The 17,177-nt window shown below is 37.9% G+C and overlaps 1 protein-coding gene across 5 annotated transcripts in view; it reads left to right on the top strand.

Annotated features, from left to right (window-relative positions):
- Positions 1-17,177, top strand: part of LOC117181892 (dynactin subunit 2) — a 164,864-nt gene that overhangs the window by 11,052 nt on the left and 136,635 nt on the right. For all 5 annotated transcript variants that reach the window (XR_004468202.1, XR_004468201.1, XM_033374907.1 and 2 more), the window contains exon 2: positions 11,282-11,353. Coding sequence is in view for 3 of the 5 variants with exons in the window: in XM_033374907.1 (XP_033230798.1) it covers positions 11,282-11,353 (72 nt within the window). In the remaining 2 variants the exon portion in view is untranslated. The remainder of the gene's footprint in view (positions 1-11,281; positions 11,354-17,177) is intronic.

The raw sequence follows: 17,177 nt of genomic DNA, 5'->3' as shown, positions 1-17,177 counted from the left end.
ATTAAAATTCGAAAATTTTTTCTAAAGCCTCCAGGGGACTTCGTTTTCGCACGAAAAAATTTTATGTGCCCTTATTGCATCCGGACCCACAATTGTGACTTGAAGATAGCGACAACTCATGCCTCATTCATTTGTTGTTTCTATTATCCCAGAAAATACTGATTGTGTATAATTAACGTTAAATACTAAATTAATGTTTAGATTAATAATATATTTTACGCATTTTAAAATCAGATGACATATACTTGAAAATGTTCCAGTTATCGAACTTTCACAATTTAATGTTATTTTTAACATTACTTTTTATAAATTGTTTAAAACCTATTAAAAAAAAGCTTTTCTTGTCCGCACGATGCTTAATGGCGCGATGCTTAATGGCAGGCATATTTTTCCCTACACACCGTCAAAGGTATTAAACACTTAGATGCGGCAAATGGCACCAGAGTGGGGATAAACTTATTATTAGGTCAGGATAAATGTAGACCGCGCTGTCGTCGAAAATCTTAACCCACCCCGCTGTGCTTCTACCCGTACAAATATCCATCACCTATTAACAGCTGTCATGTGTAAATTGAGCGATAGAGGCATTGTCGCCGAATTCATTTTCAGTCGATAATAAAGTTTTCTAAAAATATTCATAATGACTGGAGCAATTAAAACAATTGTTCAATTTTCGACACTATTATATTTTTAATTTTAGGCCCTTCAAATTGTAAAGTTGCATTTTTTTGGTATTGCATTTTGACGCAGACTATATATAATTTTAAATGATATTTGTTAAAATTATTAGTATTATTCATTTACAAATAAACATATACCTGGTTTCTCGTTATACGTCTTTCAGCGAGAACTCATACGTTACAGTGCGAGACCGCGACACGAAATCTTTTTTTTTTCCGGAACAGATTAATTTTTTTGCATGAACACTTTTTTTTATTTCTATTTGGCTCCCCTGTATCTTAGAAGCAAGTTGTTATTATTTTTTTAAATTAAAAAATTGATTTGTAGTCTTTATGCAAAGACGATTTTCAAAATCCATGCAATTTGAACCCCCAAATTCTTGAATGATTTATTCGGAATTGATTAAATTTTTCTAATCAAAATTATCTTCTCTCAATTTAGCAACTTAACATCTCAGAAGCAAGTTTTTATTTTATGTTTATACTGAAAATTGTACTTTTTATCGTTTTTCGCAACCGAGCTTTTTCCAGTTTAAGGCTGCTGTCACTTTGAAATTGTAAACTTCTACATTCTGTTTTTCGAAACTGGATTTTTTAAATCATAAATTCTCTTGTTTTAATTTAGAAACAGTTTTATCTCCGTACCAAAGTTTTGTTTTATCTTTAAATGGTGATTTTGATTTTACAGAATGTTATTTCGTTCTCCTGAAAATTCCGGTTTTGTTACTTATCTTGTTCTGTACTGCAATCATTCATTTATGAGTGACATTGAAAATAATAAGATTATGATACAAATACAAAATAACTTTTTCATTGGGTTGAGAATAATTTCATTTTCAAGGCATAGTTCTATCATAGTCTATTGTTTAGTGCCAAAAGCCAGTGGGACCAGAATTGTTCAATTTTTCGAACTTCTAATTTGACGCAATAAAGAAGTATGCACAGAAGTTATTTCAAGTTATAAAATAAACGTTGGTAAAAATTATTTTTAAATTTGAAGAAAATGCTCTTATTAGTAGGTGCACTTTTGAAAAGATATTTTAAATGATTTTTTTCACTTAATATTAATCTTTGAAGGATTCTTCACGAATCTCCCTGGATAAGTTTTTGCTTACCTTTTATTCAGGAGTTATATAATCATTAATTTTACAAACAATATACCGTACATAAGAATTTCGCAACTTTTAGCTGAACAGAAAGCAGAAACATATGTTTGTCTAGCGCAATCTTCTAAAGTTAGTTACAAATAACAGTGGAAATATTTTCCTTAAGTTTAAATATAATTTTTGAACAACAAAACAATGCCGACCACTCTAGAGCTGAGGGAGCCAATGAAGATGGATTCAATCCGATGGATCGGCAGAATCTCGATACCTTTGGTGGACGGAGCGACTGAATCACGACTTGCTAGACTGCTACGATGCGAGTGTGGCCCGTGAACGGGGTAACATGGCACGGCTGCATGTTCTGTGGTGCGAGAAACACCCGGAGCTATCGCACTTTTCGCAGCAACGTCTGCGAAACCGTGCTGAACTACTCCAAAAAAGGGGCTATGGAAGCGGAACTCCAACTGTACCACAGCTAGAACATGCCGGCAACAGAGAAAGAGAGGCGACACTAAGACCAACCGTGGGCAGGCATCCGATAGAGGAAGAGCGATGCTTTATGACCCGGAGAATCCGAAGAATCCGACCTCTGGGCTATCAATTATTGTGTGTATAAAGCAGTTAGAGCTTTGGCCGACGCGAAACGTAAAACAAAACAAACGGTTGATCATAAGACCAAAAGGCGAATGCATCAACTTGCCATAAAGATAGGCTGGACAAGACAGTACGCGTCCCGCATTCAGTGTGTGATTGACTACATCACATCTGGCAGGAATTTTCCCGCCAAGGTTTGAAAGATAGCGCGCGAAGTCCGGACCCGTTAGCACACACTGAAATAGTCAAAGCTGCTGATCATCAGGCAGCATATTGTTGACAGAATACGGATACTATCTGACGCTCAGAGAAGTCTAGAGTGGAGGGAGAAGTGAGTCAGAGAAAATCAACAGTTTCTCTCTGGCCATCTTGACTCTTTCAAGACCCTCCAGTTACTGTCGAACACCCGCCCAAACCAGAGGAGGTCGAAGTATTTTGGAGAGAAGTCTACGAAGTGCAGCATAGACTGGACGAAGTTTCAGAAATTTAAATAGCTTCAAGTAGATGTGTGATGCCCTCATAACACCTGATGAAGAATGCCCACCCATCACTACCGAGGGATGAAGAACTATTCCGCTCCGGGACCAGATTGTACCAAAGCCTTCTGGTGGAAGAAGTTTCCTTCAACCCATCAGCATTTGGCCCGTATTTTCACCTCATATTTAAAGTCGGAAGAGCCGATTCCGGAGAGTTTGGTGGAAGGGCGTGAAATACTCCTGCCGAAAATAGGCAACTTAGCTGACCCGAAGAATTACAGGCAAATCACTTGTCTGAACACACTTTATAAGATATTCACAGCTATCCTATATGATAGGATGTTCGAGCAATTGAAGCTGTGTGGCAAGAATTGTATGAACAACGAGGCTCAAAGAACGGCGTAGTGGGATGTCAGGAGAACCTGCTCATCGATAGATGTGTCTGCAAAGATGCAGAATTTTATCAGCGTGACCCATCGATGGCCTACATTGATTATCGGAAAGCTTTCGATTCGACCTCCCATGGACTTATCATCTGTCTTTTGGAAATCTTAAAGGTTCATCCGCAAATAGTTAGGTGCATAGAGAGATTAATGCCGCTTTGGAAAACCAGATTTACTATCTTATCTGGACAAAATCGTGTGATAACTAACAAGGTCACCTTTCGGAGAGGTGTCTTTCAGGGTGACACCGTGAGCCCACTCCTCTTTTGCCTTACATTATTGCCACTAACTCTAGCACTTCGCTATTCTGCCGGATATTTTTGCGGCTAACCTGCAGGTTGAAAATACAAGGTCACTCATGCATTTTACATTCACGATCTTGAGATCTATGCTAAAAACGAGGAGCAACTACATCTACCTCTAGGGATTGTCAAACGATATACTAAGGAAATTGGAATGGAATTTGGGTTAGACAAATGCGCCAAGGTTTATTTGGAGCGCGGAAAACTTAATCCCATTGTGAAGATCCTGAGCTCGTTCATAGAAATGCTATGCGACACCTTTGCGCTGGAGAGAGCCGCAGAGCCACAGAGCCGCATTCAGGACGTGACATCTATAAAGGATACGCTCTGAACAAGATACAAACGTCTCATCCGGTAGATTTTTCCTTCAGAACTCGTCTCGACGTCCTGAAAAATGTCTCAATGGGCTTAAAGCCCAACGCTTAAAGGGTCCCAAGATAAGGCTCCCTGAAGTCAATATAACGGGTGCATCGGTTCTACAAGGTGACTCGGTCATTTTTCTTACTCGGCAGAATGGTTTTGGTCTTTTGACTGAATGTTTGATACGTTACTCGTCTCGGCGTCCTGAAAAAATGTCTTAATGAGCACATAGCTCAAAACGCAAAGGGTTCATATATAAGGCCCCCTGAAGTCAATATAATGGGGGTATCGGCTCTACTAGTTCACTCTTGTCATTTTCCTTACTCGGAAGAGTGGTTTTGGTTATTTGAGTGAATTTTGGATATGTGACGCGTCTCGACGTCCTGAAAAAATGTCTTAATGGGTGCAAAGCCCAAAACTCAAAGAGTTCCAAGATAGGGCCCCCTTAAGTCAGTATAATGGGGGTATCTGATCTACAATTTCACTGAACTTTATAACTATAACGACTGACAGACTGACGATCACAAAGGAGTTTAAGTCCGACTTTGCAACCTCCGCGTGGTAATCTTTAGGTAATGCTAATGCAAGGGGCAACGGTCATTCTTTTTTATTTCTTTCATTTACTTTATATTTGTGGATACGTTTCCAATAAGAGTTTTGGGCTTTGTGCCCATTGAGACATTATTTCAGGGCGTCGAGACGAAAAACCTATCAAAAATTCAGTCAAATAACCGAAACCACTCTTTCGAGTAAGGAAAATAACCCAGTTAACTTGTAGAGCCGATACCCCCATTATACTGACTTCGGGGGGCCTTATCTTGGGAAACTTTGAGTTTTTCGGCTTCCTTGTCCATTAAGACATTTATTCAGGACGCCGAGACGCGTAAAATATCAAAAATTTAGTCAAATATCCAAAACCACTCTTCCGGCTAAGTTAAATGACCGAGTAAACTTGTAGAGCCGATACCACCATTATACTGACTTCGGGGGGCCTTATCTGGGGACACTTTCAGTTTTGGGCCTTGTGCCCATTGAGACATTTATTCAGGACGTCGAGACGCATAACATATAAAAAATATAGTCAAATAATTAAAATCACTCTTCCGAGTAAGGAGAATGACCGACCGAGTAAACTTGTAGAGCCGATACCCCCATTATACTGACTTCGGGGGGCTTTATCTTGGGACACTTTGAGTTTTGGGCTTTGTACCCATTGGGACATTTGTTCAGGACGCCGAGACGCGTAATATATCAAAAATTTAGTCAAATAACGACTAAGGAAAATGACCGAGTGAACTTGTAGAGCCGGTACCCCCCTTCTACTGACTTCGGGGGACCTTATCTTGAAACCCTTTGAGTTTTGGGCTATGTGCCCATTGAGACATTTGTTCAGGACGCCGAGACAAGTAACATCAAAAATTCAGTCAAATAACCGAAACCACTCTTCTGAGTAAGGAAAATGACCAAGTAAATTTGTAGAGCCGATAACCCCATTATACTGACTTCAGGGGGCCTTATCTTGGGATACATTGAGTTTTGGGCTTTGCGCCTATTGAGACATTTGTTCAGGACGCCGAGGCGCGTAACATATAAAAAATTCAGCCAAATTAACGAAAACGGAAATTATTTTGTTAAAAGATTTGCATTTTATGTTGAAATGTTAACGTCCTTTTTAGTTGAAAATTTAACTGTTTTCGTAGAAAATTGAACTATTGATTTAAAAATAAACTTTTTGTCGAAAATTCAACTGCTTTGAAGAAAATTCGTCTTTTGAACTCGAAACTCCTACAGTTTCGTTAAAATTGATTTTTTTTCATGACTTAAACATTTCTCTTAGTTGAATACATTTGAATTCCAAACACACGAGAAGTTCTGGATTCGGGAACTCCAAGGATACCAGCATGGAAGGGATTCCCACTTATGCAGTGCGCATTCGCATGAGTCTGACTCAAATATGGCAGAGATATTATGAAAATTCAACTGCTTTGTAGATAAATAAAAAATATTGTACACTCTCAAAATCTAAAGGAGTAAGATTTAACTTATTAAAATATTGCAATTTATTCTAATTGATTTTGCAAGTATTTCTACTAGTCATTAGTAAAAAAATGTATTTATTGTTACATCACTTTACATATACGCACTTTTTGATTCAGATGTACAGATTATATGATCAAAATTTGTATCTTCTCAAACAATATAAAATCAAATTGTAAATAAATATAAAAGAAATATTAATCAGCTATCACTAGAACTTTTGTGTTACTAAGTTTCAGTTACTTCGGAAAATAATAGGTATACGAATCCGGAGAATATTCATTCGAGCTTTAAAAAATCTTAATTTTGTAGAAATAAACTTTTTCGAGTTCTAAAAGTTATTCTATTGAAGATAGATTATGTTTCCTGATTATTGATTCTATTTTTAACATTTGATTTTGGATTAAGCTATTTTTGGAACCTAAGGACGTCTTTCAGTTTATTAATGGACTATGGTCAATAAATTGAAAGAACGCTAAAAAGTAAAAAAAATGATTCAAGCTGGCGCACGTCGAATATGGGATTTACCTATGCACGGAGCCATCAAATCGAAAAACTGATCGGCCCCGAGATCTGGCTGAAGTGGATGTCTCCCTTCGTGAGGATATCTCGTAGTATTGCGACCTCTGGAAAATCAATTGTTCAGATTATGGTGCTGCCAGCGCTTTAGCTGATTCAACTCTAAGGCTAAAACCGGCGATGGATCAAAATATTGGACATGGATTTGATACAAAAGCAAGTTACAGCTTTGATTCGTTTATAACAACATAGTAATCGGAAATTAAAATATTTCGAAGTATATTTATAAGTGTGTTCGGGAAGAAATGAGGTTGGAATTTTTTGTTCAAAAATGAATTTCTCGCAAATGCGGCATCAGAAGCGGCAGCGAGTTCCTGGGATGTTGAGGATAGAAAGGATCAGTCTGATTTGGTTTTAGCTATTCATCCGCCAGAGCTAAGGAAATCAAAGACTGCAATACAGCTAACGAAATTTGGGTGACATTGCCCTTCTGAAGAAGCTTACTTTGCACAAAATGGCTGAGATGTGTGCTCCATGAAACGGAAGTGGATATCAATGAAGATTTGTTGACAATTATGTTGTTATACAGCTTGCCACCCAGCTTTGAAAACTTTCAATGTACGATAGAATCATGCGACGATCTCCCAACACCAGAAGCCCTAAAAATTAAAATAATCGAAGAAAGTGATGCCAGAAAATGGAAAAGCAGTGATGTCATAACGAATTCCAGCTTTTTGATAGCTGGAAGCAGCAGCAGCCACCCTCAAAATTTTGGGAAAACGGGGAAGAAGCAACATCTAAATAAAGAGAAGCAGTTCTTTCCGTTCAAGTGTCATCGCTGTGGAAAGGTTGGTCACAAAATTGCTGACTGCAAGGCGAAACAAATAAATTCATCTCTGAAAGCCAGTAGAGCAAAGACATATGGTTTCCTCATTACTGTTAACGATGAATCAGTGCTAAAAACGGAAAATCCCTACCATGAAGGAAACTGGTGTCTCGATATTGGCTGTACATCACACATGTACTACATTCGGGAAAATCTGAAAAACGCAAAGGTAAATTAGAGTTATGGCACAAAAGACTCGGCCATCTACATTTTAAAGATCTGAAGAAGCTTTTGAGAGATCTTGAAATAAATTTTGATAAAGGTGAAGAAGTTTGTGTTTGGGAAATGTACATCAAGTGAAAATGTTCACGAAGTCCTTTTCCCAATATTTCGTCAAGTAAGACAAAATTATGAGCAATCGTGAAGTCAGACTTATGTGGCCCGATGCGCACGCAATCTAAAGGTGTTGTGAAGTATATTATGACTTTTGTTAATGATTTTTCTAAAATGTGTATTGTGAAATTTTTAAAATCATAGGACGAAGCATTAGAAGCTTTTAAAAGCTACCGGAATTTAGTAGAAAAGCAAACCGGATAACGAATAAAATGTCTTCAATCCGATAATGGGAAAGAATATCTAAACAAAGAATTCAACGATTATTTAGACAAGAACGGCATCACCTGAAGAATAACTGTTGTCTACACGCCTCAGCAGAATGGATTGGCGAAACTTAAGAACTGCGCATTAGTGGAGATGGCAAGATGTTTCTTGCTCGAATCGAATTTCTCTAAATATTTCTAGACAGAAGCTGTAACCACTGCTAATCGTTTACGAAACAGATGTCACCTGGAATTCTTGGGATATTCTGAAGAATCAAAGGATACAGAGTTAGGTTGACCGTAGCTGAAAGAGTAGAAATTACCAGAAATATGATTCTTCTCAACGAGTTTCTGCCGACGAAGAAATGCGAACAATTTACCCAGGAAGGACAAAAGAATTCAACAGGAGAAAACCCTTGGTGGAAATAGAATACACAACAATTCAACCAATCCCAGAAATTGAAGTCAGCGAATTACAACAAGATCATGTCCGTTTTGATAGCAAAAGTGAAGATTTCTTAGGATTTGAAGAAGCTGAAAATAATGTAGAACCTGAAAGAAGGGTAGCTGGACGTCCTAAAATCATCAAAACTTGAAATCCAGGAAGGGCTGCAAAAATCTACAACATGAGAAATGCAGCTCTCGAAGAAGAACATTTTCAATGTGCTAAAATCGCAGAAGCACTAATAAAGAATAGAACTTGGGTGTTAGCAGATCATCCGGAGGGGCGAAATGTCGTCGGATACCGACTTGTACTTAGAAACAAGTACAATGCTGAAGGAATTTTCGTAAGAAGAAAGGCTCGTTTGGTAGCCAAGGGCTACTCACAACGCCCTAGCCTTCACTTCAACGAGACTTTTGCTCCAGTGGTTGGACTCAGTTCGGTAAGACTTTTAATGGCTCTTGCTGTACTAAACGACATGCATGTTCAACAATTAGACATAACCACCGCTTTTCTAAATGGTGAAATCGAAGAAGTATATATGGAGGTTCCTGAGCTTTTTAAAGATTTATTACCGGGAATCGCAATAAAGGAGTAATTGCAGGAAGGAAAGTCTCAAACAGAAGGATCAGCGACCAGAATGCTCTCAGAACTCCAAAAAAGGAAATAAAGTTTGTTTAATGAAGAGGGCCTTATATGGTTTAAAGCAGGCTGGACGTCAATGGCATAAGCGACTTGACAAAAAATTAAAAGGCCTTGGGTTAAAGCCCTCAAACATAGATATGCGTGTACACTAGTAAACGAAAAGTTGCTAATTGTTGCAATTTACGTCGATGACATGCTGATCATCTCAAGTGACATGGAGTGGATCTCTAAATTTAAGCAGGATCTTACATTACGCTTCGAAAAAAAGACCTTGGAAAAGTCAAGTATTGTCTTGGCATAGAGTTGAAATAAGATCATGGATCCATGAAAATATCACAAGGTGGATATGTCGAAGATATTTTAAGAAGATTTGGGATGGAAGATTCGAGGCCTGCTGCAACACCTATGTATCCAAATACGAAATTCGTTAAAGAGGAACATGATTCAAACGAAAAACACGAAGAATATCCTTTCAGGGAATTAATAGAAAGTCTCATGTACCTGGCTGTTGCAACAGGACCAGACATAGCATCTTCGGTCAATTTCCTTAATCAGTTCAACTGTACGTATCAAAAGCAGCATTGGATTGCAGCAAAGAGAATTCTACGTTATTTACGGGGAACTACGAGCCTGGGTATCATGTACGAGAAGAACTCCAATCAATTGGAAGGATTTGTGCATGCTGATTGGGCAGCATGTCCTCAGGATAGAAGATCTCACGCTGAATGTGTGTTCGCCCTTGCGAATGGAGCAGTGAGATGGGAGGCGAAGAAACAACGCACTGCGGCGTTTTGAACCACTGATGTTGAGCATATGGAGCTTACTGAAAAAGCAAAAGAAACATTATATTTAAACAGATTCCTCAAAGAAGTCGGATTAGGGAATCAAGAAGTATTTAAAATCTATAACGACTACCAAGGGGCACAAAAACTGGCGGAGAATCCACTCGTCCATTCAAGAACGAAACATATTGATATACGTCATCATTTCGTGAGGGAAGCACTCGAACGTGGGATGATTACGTTGAACTATCTTCAATCAGCTAAATTGATGGCTGACGTTTTCAGACTCGCTTAGATCGTGCGCTATCGTCCGGTCTGTTTGTATTTCGAGCCTCTGGCTTGTGCTGCAAGCGACACACTTGATGAAATCACCTGTTTTACGTATTTGCATCACAAATAGCTATTACTGGAGTTCCAGAATCCCATATGCAATATAACCTCAGTCCTCACTACTGGCCCTACTGGTTATCACGTGGCTGACTGATTGTGAGTAGTAATTGAGATTGGGCCCACTCGAAGTGATAATTTACCATAAATTATCGATAGGTACCTTAAGTTACTAAATTTTTTTAGAGATTTTCGTTAATTAATAAATTTACCGGCAATTTTTGCAATTGTTCTGAAACTTTTTAGATACTGTACATGTCCAGTAATTAAAAAATGTATCCACAAATTATTGTTTTTCAGGTTATTTAAAAAGTTCCGTGAAGTTTGTTTTTATGGTTTCTTAAATTGAAAAATCCCTGCATTTGTTGAAAAAATTCTGTGTGCAACAGTTGCAAAAAGTGGGCGTTTATAACTTTTATCAACTTTTCAGTATATACCATTGTCTCACCTTTGGCTCATTCGACAAACTTCATACACGTGAAGAACTGTCTACTGTTCGCACTTGTAGCGCAATATACGACTTTTAAAAAACTTTTAAAAAGGTATTTATAGAGCATCAATCATAAAACTGTTTTTGACTTTTAATTTTCTTAATTTACTGTCCCGTTGTCTATTATTTTACAATTTAATCACTAGAACTAAAAATGATATTGTTCCGCGGCGCCGGCTCTGCGCATGCTTACCTTTGTCTCATTCCACTAGTAGTTTGTAGACATTTTCCCCCCACGTGTTAATAAATATTACCTTTAGTGACTGTAGATGGTGCGCAGAGGTTTTTTTTATATGATTCAAGTACGTTTCTTACGTTAATAGAATTTATAAGAATTAAATTTATAAACGAATTTTTTAAAGGGACGAGATGCTATTGTGCCCAAACAATAAATGTTATGCCCCTTCCCCACATTAAATCCGGAGCCTCAATTTACTAAAACTGCATAAACTTCTCATACACTCATGAGATGCTTGCAGTAAATCCTATTCAGTGTTCATTTTATATAGCATTGAAAACGAAAATTTCGTGGCGAATGCGAAACGCGCACTTATCTTCTCTAGAGCAACTATAAACAACTTATACTTTTTTAGGCATATGATCAAGCAGACGTCTACGAAACTACAGATCTTCCAGAGTCCGAACAATTGCCTGTTTTTTCCAAGGTAATTATAATATTTAAAAACGACTCAATTAAGATTTGCTTAGCACCAGGGGTTTCCCTTCTGTTCTTAACTTTTAGAGTTCTAGTAAAAATACAAAAAAATCAAGGTCCTGTGGAAAATATCATCCTCCCTAAACTCACCCTCATAAATAACCAACCCCCTGTTGGCAACCTACACCTTTTACAAAATCAACTTATAAGTAACGCTTGAACCCCGGACATGCTTATTAGGCAGCCTGCATAAATTTGTAAGAACTGCACGCCATCCTCAACGCGACCCCCTATCTCCCCGACACTTCCAGAGTTTCAGGGTCGTGGCTGCGAATACCTCACTTTTTTTCTTACTCAAATGGAAGAATTCTATCACAACCAAGGATCTCCGGCTGAAGACTAAATCAATCTAGTCATCTAAGCTGTAAAAGAGGCTTCCGTGAGATAGTGGGATATTTACCGTGGTCACCAGTTCAGAATTGGCTCGTTTACGGGAATTAATCCTACAAAAATACGACAGGACCAATATTCTAAATCAACTTACCTCTAAAATTATATTTCCAAAAACATAAGAGACAAAGAGCCCTCGGTTCGCCGCGGTAATAGAGCTTCCTTTTTCACCAGCCGATTTCGATACCAGAATGCCCAGAGCGGTAGACGCCGAGTTCGAAAAAATTAAAGCAATTCCGACCCCCAAACAGGTTGAGCGTTACGCTGGGGTTACTTAGTTCCAGGTAATTACATTAACCATTACTGTCCCATAAATAAACATGAAGCTCTACCTAGATCGACTAAAACTCCATACAAAATCTGGTCACGGGGCGCGTCCAGGCTCTGCCGCCCATAATGAGAATATAAACTACAAAAATACGTTTCCGGTTTATCCCCGAATTCCATACAATTCTCAACAATCAAGGATTAAAGACCCTTTTTGATAGCGCTTCCACCGATAATTTTGTACATGCTCGGTACTTAACTTAAATCCAACATCAGTGAATGAAGTCATAACTGTAAAAAGAAGACGTAGCGAACTCCGGAACGTTCCTTAAATTCCAAGGTATAGTTGGACTAGAATTTTCTGTATATGGATATCCTACAGAAAGTACATTTTTTGTTATCGACTAAGCCCACGATCCCGTAATCCTTGGAGACTCTTAGATGGAAGAAAAAATGACACTATACGATCAACCCAGAAAATACGTTTACGCCGAGAAAAAAATCAACGTTTTACCATTTATTGCTAAAATGCATCTCCCCTACCCACCTTGAGCGACCCAGAAATTGTCCAAGCCCTTTTGGAAGTCCTAATCCAGTATGTCAACAAATTTCGTTACACCCATCAACGGTTTCAGCCGATCGTAAACCCCAGCGGAATACTCATCTAAACCCATTCAGCTGAGCATAAAATCGAAGCTACAACTACTCTATCCTGTCGGGTACGTTAATATCTCTCTCCAGAAGAAAAACGCAAGCCAACCTAGGTATAGGCACAGCATGTATTAGCCGACCAAGTAATCGACCCTTTATATTCCCTTTACAGTTCCGCAGTAGTTATCGTAATACGTAAAAACGGTAAACCCCATTTCTACGTGGACTACCGCTGCTTAAACGCGGCTGAATTGATGCTCCCCCAAGTCTATACCTATCAATTAAAGGTTGTGAGAAGGGCCAGCAAATTAAAAGGAAGGTTAAATGAGGTTGGAGATCGAGAACAAGCAAACTCATTGATAAAAAACCGTTTAAATATAATGTTAGTTTATTTTGTCACTTGCAATCGTTTATTTTGTCACTTGCAATCGTTGTGACTCACGTGAGTCGTTTGTCTCCAAAGTCCGAACTTTTCGGCAAAGCCGAGAGCGAGAGAGCGTCGATGGTTGGCAACCAGGTGATAAAGCCTAGTACAGTTGGTAATATCGAGAGGAGGAAGGAGGTGTTGGAATCTGAGAAAAAGGGTAGTACACAAATAATGAGACTAGCATGTAAATAAATAAAAATAAAAATTCCTCTACGCGAGAAAGGTGAATGAGGTGGGAACGAAAGACGCTGGAAAGACGAACTAAGACTGTCAGGTGATCGGTGGTCCAATCCTTGAGGCCTCGGGACTCCTGGGGTTGCTTTGGGTCCTCTCGTGCACGGCCTGTCGACGGTGCTGCGCAGGGCTGTACCGAAGCTAATATTATCGAGAGAAAAGGAAACATTTTAGGACTCGCATAGTTCGCTCGGTTCGGTTTTAGTTAGCTGTCCGTTTGGTTGTTTTTCCTTTGTTGTTCCTTGCGCTAATCCTCCTATTCTTTGTTTCTTTGTTGACGATGTTTTTCCCAAGCGATTGAGATTTCCCTTTCCTCCCTTAATTTCTCATCTTCTCTTCTTTCGTCTTCTTCTTCCCATCTCATTTTGGCTTTCTTTATTTTGATAAAGAACCTTCTCAGTAGATTCTTTTCCCTTTCGTTTTTTCTTTCATCTTTGTCTCTTTTTCCTTCTTTTTTCTAGCTATTTCTATTTGGTGTATTTGGAAATCTTCCTGTAATGTTATGCTTCTGTTGGTGTCTGTCTTTCGTTGTTTAGTCGTGCTTGGAACGTTCTTTGTAGGTTCATTTGGTGGTTTCGTACAGTAAGTTTTTGTTCTCTCTGCTCCGTTCTTGTTTATTCTCTCTCTTAATTGTTTATTATTGAGTAAGTCTTGCTTAGTGTAGTATTTTCGTAATCTGGCGCTTTCAACTCCAATAAAGTAAAGTCTCTTCCCGGTGCGTTTTCCTCTATGTTTGTCATTTATTCTTGTGTTACTTTCGTTTCGGTCTTTAGTGTCTTTATGTAGTATGTTGTTTCGTAAGAGCTTTCTGTAAGAGCCAGTCAACTGCTGGGCAGGTGTTTAGGTGGCCAAAAACGTCTTTCCCTTGAATCGTATTTTGGCATAGTTGGTACTTTCTAATATGTTCCATTTTCTGAAATGTAAGGTTTTTGTTGTCTCATTTCCACTTAGGAGTTTATTGTGTTTTTAGTCAGTGTTTTGGGTCGGTATTGCTGTTGATCTGTCGCCGTTTTTCCATTTTTTACCTCTAAATTATCTAGCTTAAAGTCATTAATATTCCATTCGCCGATACCTTTTCCTTTAAGGCTTTTTAATTCGTAAATAGTTGGGGAAATTTTCTGTTTAATAATAAAAGGACCTTATGATTTGTAGCTTTCTTAATCTATCCGTCAATTTCTCTGCACTTTGAAATTATATATCGCTATCGGTTTCAAAGTTTCTGTGAAGGGATTAGAATGGTTCCAATTCGCGACCAAGATTTAAGAACGCTGGGATGAATTTGGTTAATGAATTTTTGCTTGTGTTTATTGCAAATTGCAAATCGTCTCTATGTTCGCCCCAGGTGGAATGTTCGTTATTTAAATACGTTTGCTTGGTTTGCCATTATAAGTGTGGAGAATCCGCGGTGTTCCCCAACGCGGAATGACATGCTTACAGAATTCCGGCTCTATTGCGATGCCGTTAACTTTTTTGATTGGGATTACTTCGACCCATTTTGTACTAATATCTACAAAAAATAATAAGCATTAGTTTTTTCTCTTTTTTGAAATCAGTAACGGGCCCATGCTATCTGCAGCAATCATTTTCCATGGTCCATCCACGATTCTTTTTCCCATTAGCCCTACTTTAGGTTGATTACACGGTCTGGTTCTCTGACATATTTTAGAGTTTGTTAAGTATTCTATTATGTAAAGTGTTGAAAAATTAACGTTTTTCTCCTTTTGACTTTATCCTATATCACCGCTTTTTTTGCTTCAAATGTCCATTTTCGTTTGGTTTTTTGTATTTTGAAAGTCCGGTATACAGACAACCAAGACAATGAAGACGCCGGACATACAGACAGCGACGTAAAAACTTGTTTTTCTGACTCAGCGGGCCTCAAGACGTCGACATTTGATGAAATTCGCGAAAGTTATTTTTCGAATAAAACTAATACCTTCTTATTATGGATGAGAATGTAATAATTCATTATTTTTTGTGTGATCAAAATTTGAATTTTCATTTTTTTTTTAAACAAGATTCGAAAAATCAATAAAATAATCATGTAGGGTCTTGAAAAAGTAACGTTTTTCCCCTCTTTATTTTTTCCCATATAACTTTAGAATAACTGGTTGAAATGTGGTAACAATCGGATAAACCGTTTTTAGAGAAATCACGGGCCCCGTTTTATAAACGTGATTTCGAGAAAAACGCGTTTAAAGTTTTAAAACTAGAAAATGAGTGAACAAAATTACTTTTGAAATGTTATACTTTTAGAAAATGTAACGTAAAAAAATTCGATTTTTTTTGCCTGCAAGGTACCCTACCCCCTGAAGAGGTTTTTAATTTTTTAAATGCCTCATCTTGTTCTTATGTCCAATCCCATTGTTTCTCTTTTTTAAGTAACCTGTTCGTCGGTTCTATTGTTTCGGTAAAGTGTGGGATGAATTTTCTAGATAAACTTACCATCACTATTATGCGCTGTAATTGTTTGATATTTTTAGGTTTAAGGAATTCTAATATTGGCTGAATTTTGTCGTCACCTATTTGGAGTCCTTTGTCGTTAACTTTAAGATCTGAGTATTTAATCTTTGAGCATCCGAATTCACATTTGCCCGCACTGATCGTTGAATTTGCATGATTTATTTGATCTAATACGATATACAAGTATTTTGAATGGTCATAAAAAATTTTGAGGTACTATAAAAATGTCATCTAAATAACAAAAAACGGTTGTCTTTAACTATGGAGCAATATTTTCATCCATCATTCTCTGTAAAGTGGCTGGAGCATTGTTTAAACTCAATGGAATCCTTTTAAATTGATACACGCCCTTTCCAGGGGCTGCGAATTCTGTGATTGGTTTTGATTTTTCTTCCAGCGGGATTAGCAAATAAGGTAATTTTAGATCAATTTTGGAAATAAATTTTGCTGATCCTAAAGAGTCCCAGTATTTCTGTCATGAGTGGGATTGGGTAGAGGTACTTTTTGTAATATTATTTACTTTCTTAAAGTCTAAATAGAATCTATAATCTTTCCCTGGTTTTTTGGTCATCACTATGGTCTTCGACCAATCAGAACAAGAGGGTTCTATTATATCTTGTTATAATAATATTGTCAAGATATATAGTATATTGGTATACATTTATAGGAATGGAGAAACACGAGATAAAAATACCAGCATTCGATGGTGAAGAATATGTTATGTGGAAAAAGCGTATTACATTGTACCTAAAATTGAAGAAGTGCCATGAATTATAGAAAGAGAAATACTTGCAACCGAAAAAAAGATTATTACAATGAAAAGGATTTATTTATTATATATATAATGTTTAAATATATATAAAAAATTTGTCATTAGGACAACCGCAGGATTTCGCTGGGAGCGGGTGCTAATCTGAAAAATTGCACCCGCTTCCAGCGAAATCGTGGTAAAATTTTAGCCACAACCACGTCTCACAACCGTGAGATAGGTGGTTACAGTCTGTAAAGGAATCAATACGACGATCCAACACGGAGTGACCCAAGGACAACCGCCTTCTGCATTTTTCCCGCAAGTGTTCTAGCATATTGTTGACACGCAGGGATGCTTTTTAGGCCATTAGCAGGTGAAAGCTTGGCACCTCCAAGAGCGCCGATGATAAGGACAATCAGTTTAACAGAATATTTCGGCTACAATCGTTGCAACTCCCTTATAAGGTCTCGATACCTCTCTTTATTTTCGTTCTCCTTGGCTATGATGTTTTTATCAGCTGGTGCCGAAAATTCGATAACGAACATGGTTCGCTTCTCGAAGTCAAGAAGAACCATGTCAGGCCTCGAGTGA

The sequence above is a fragment of the Belonocnema kinseyi genome, chromosome 10, assembly GCF_010883055.1.
Source record: "Belonocnema kinseyi isolate 2016_QV_RU_SX_M_011 chromosome 10, B_treatae_v1, whole genome shotgun sequence".
Taxonomy (NCBI): domain Eukaryota; kingdom Metazoa; phylum Arthropoda; class Insecta; order Hymenoptera; family Cynipidae; genus Belonocnema; species Belonocnema kinseyi.
This window is presented reverse-complemented; position numbering and strand designations above follow the sequence as displayed.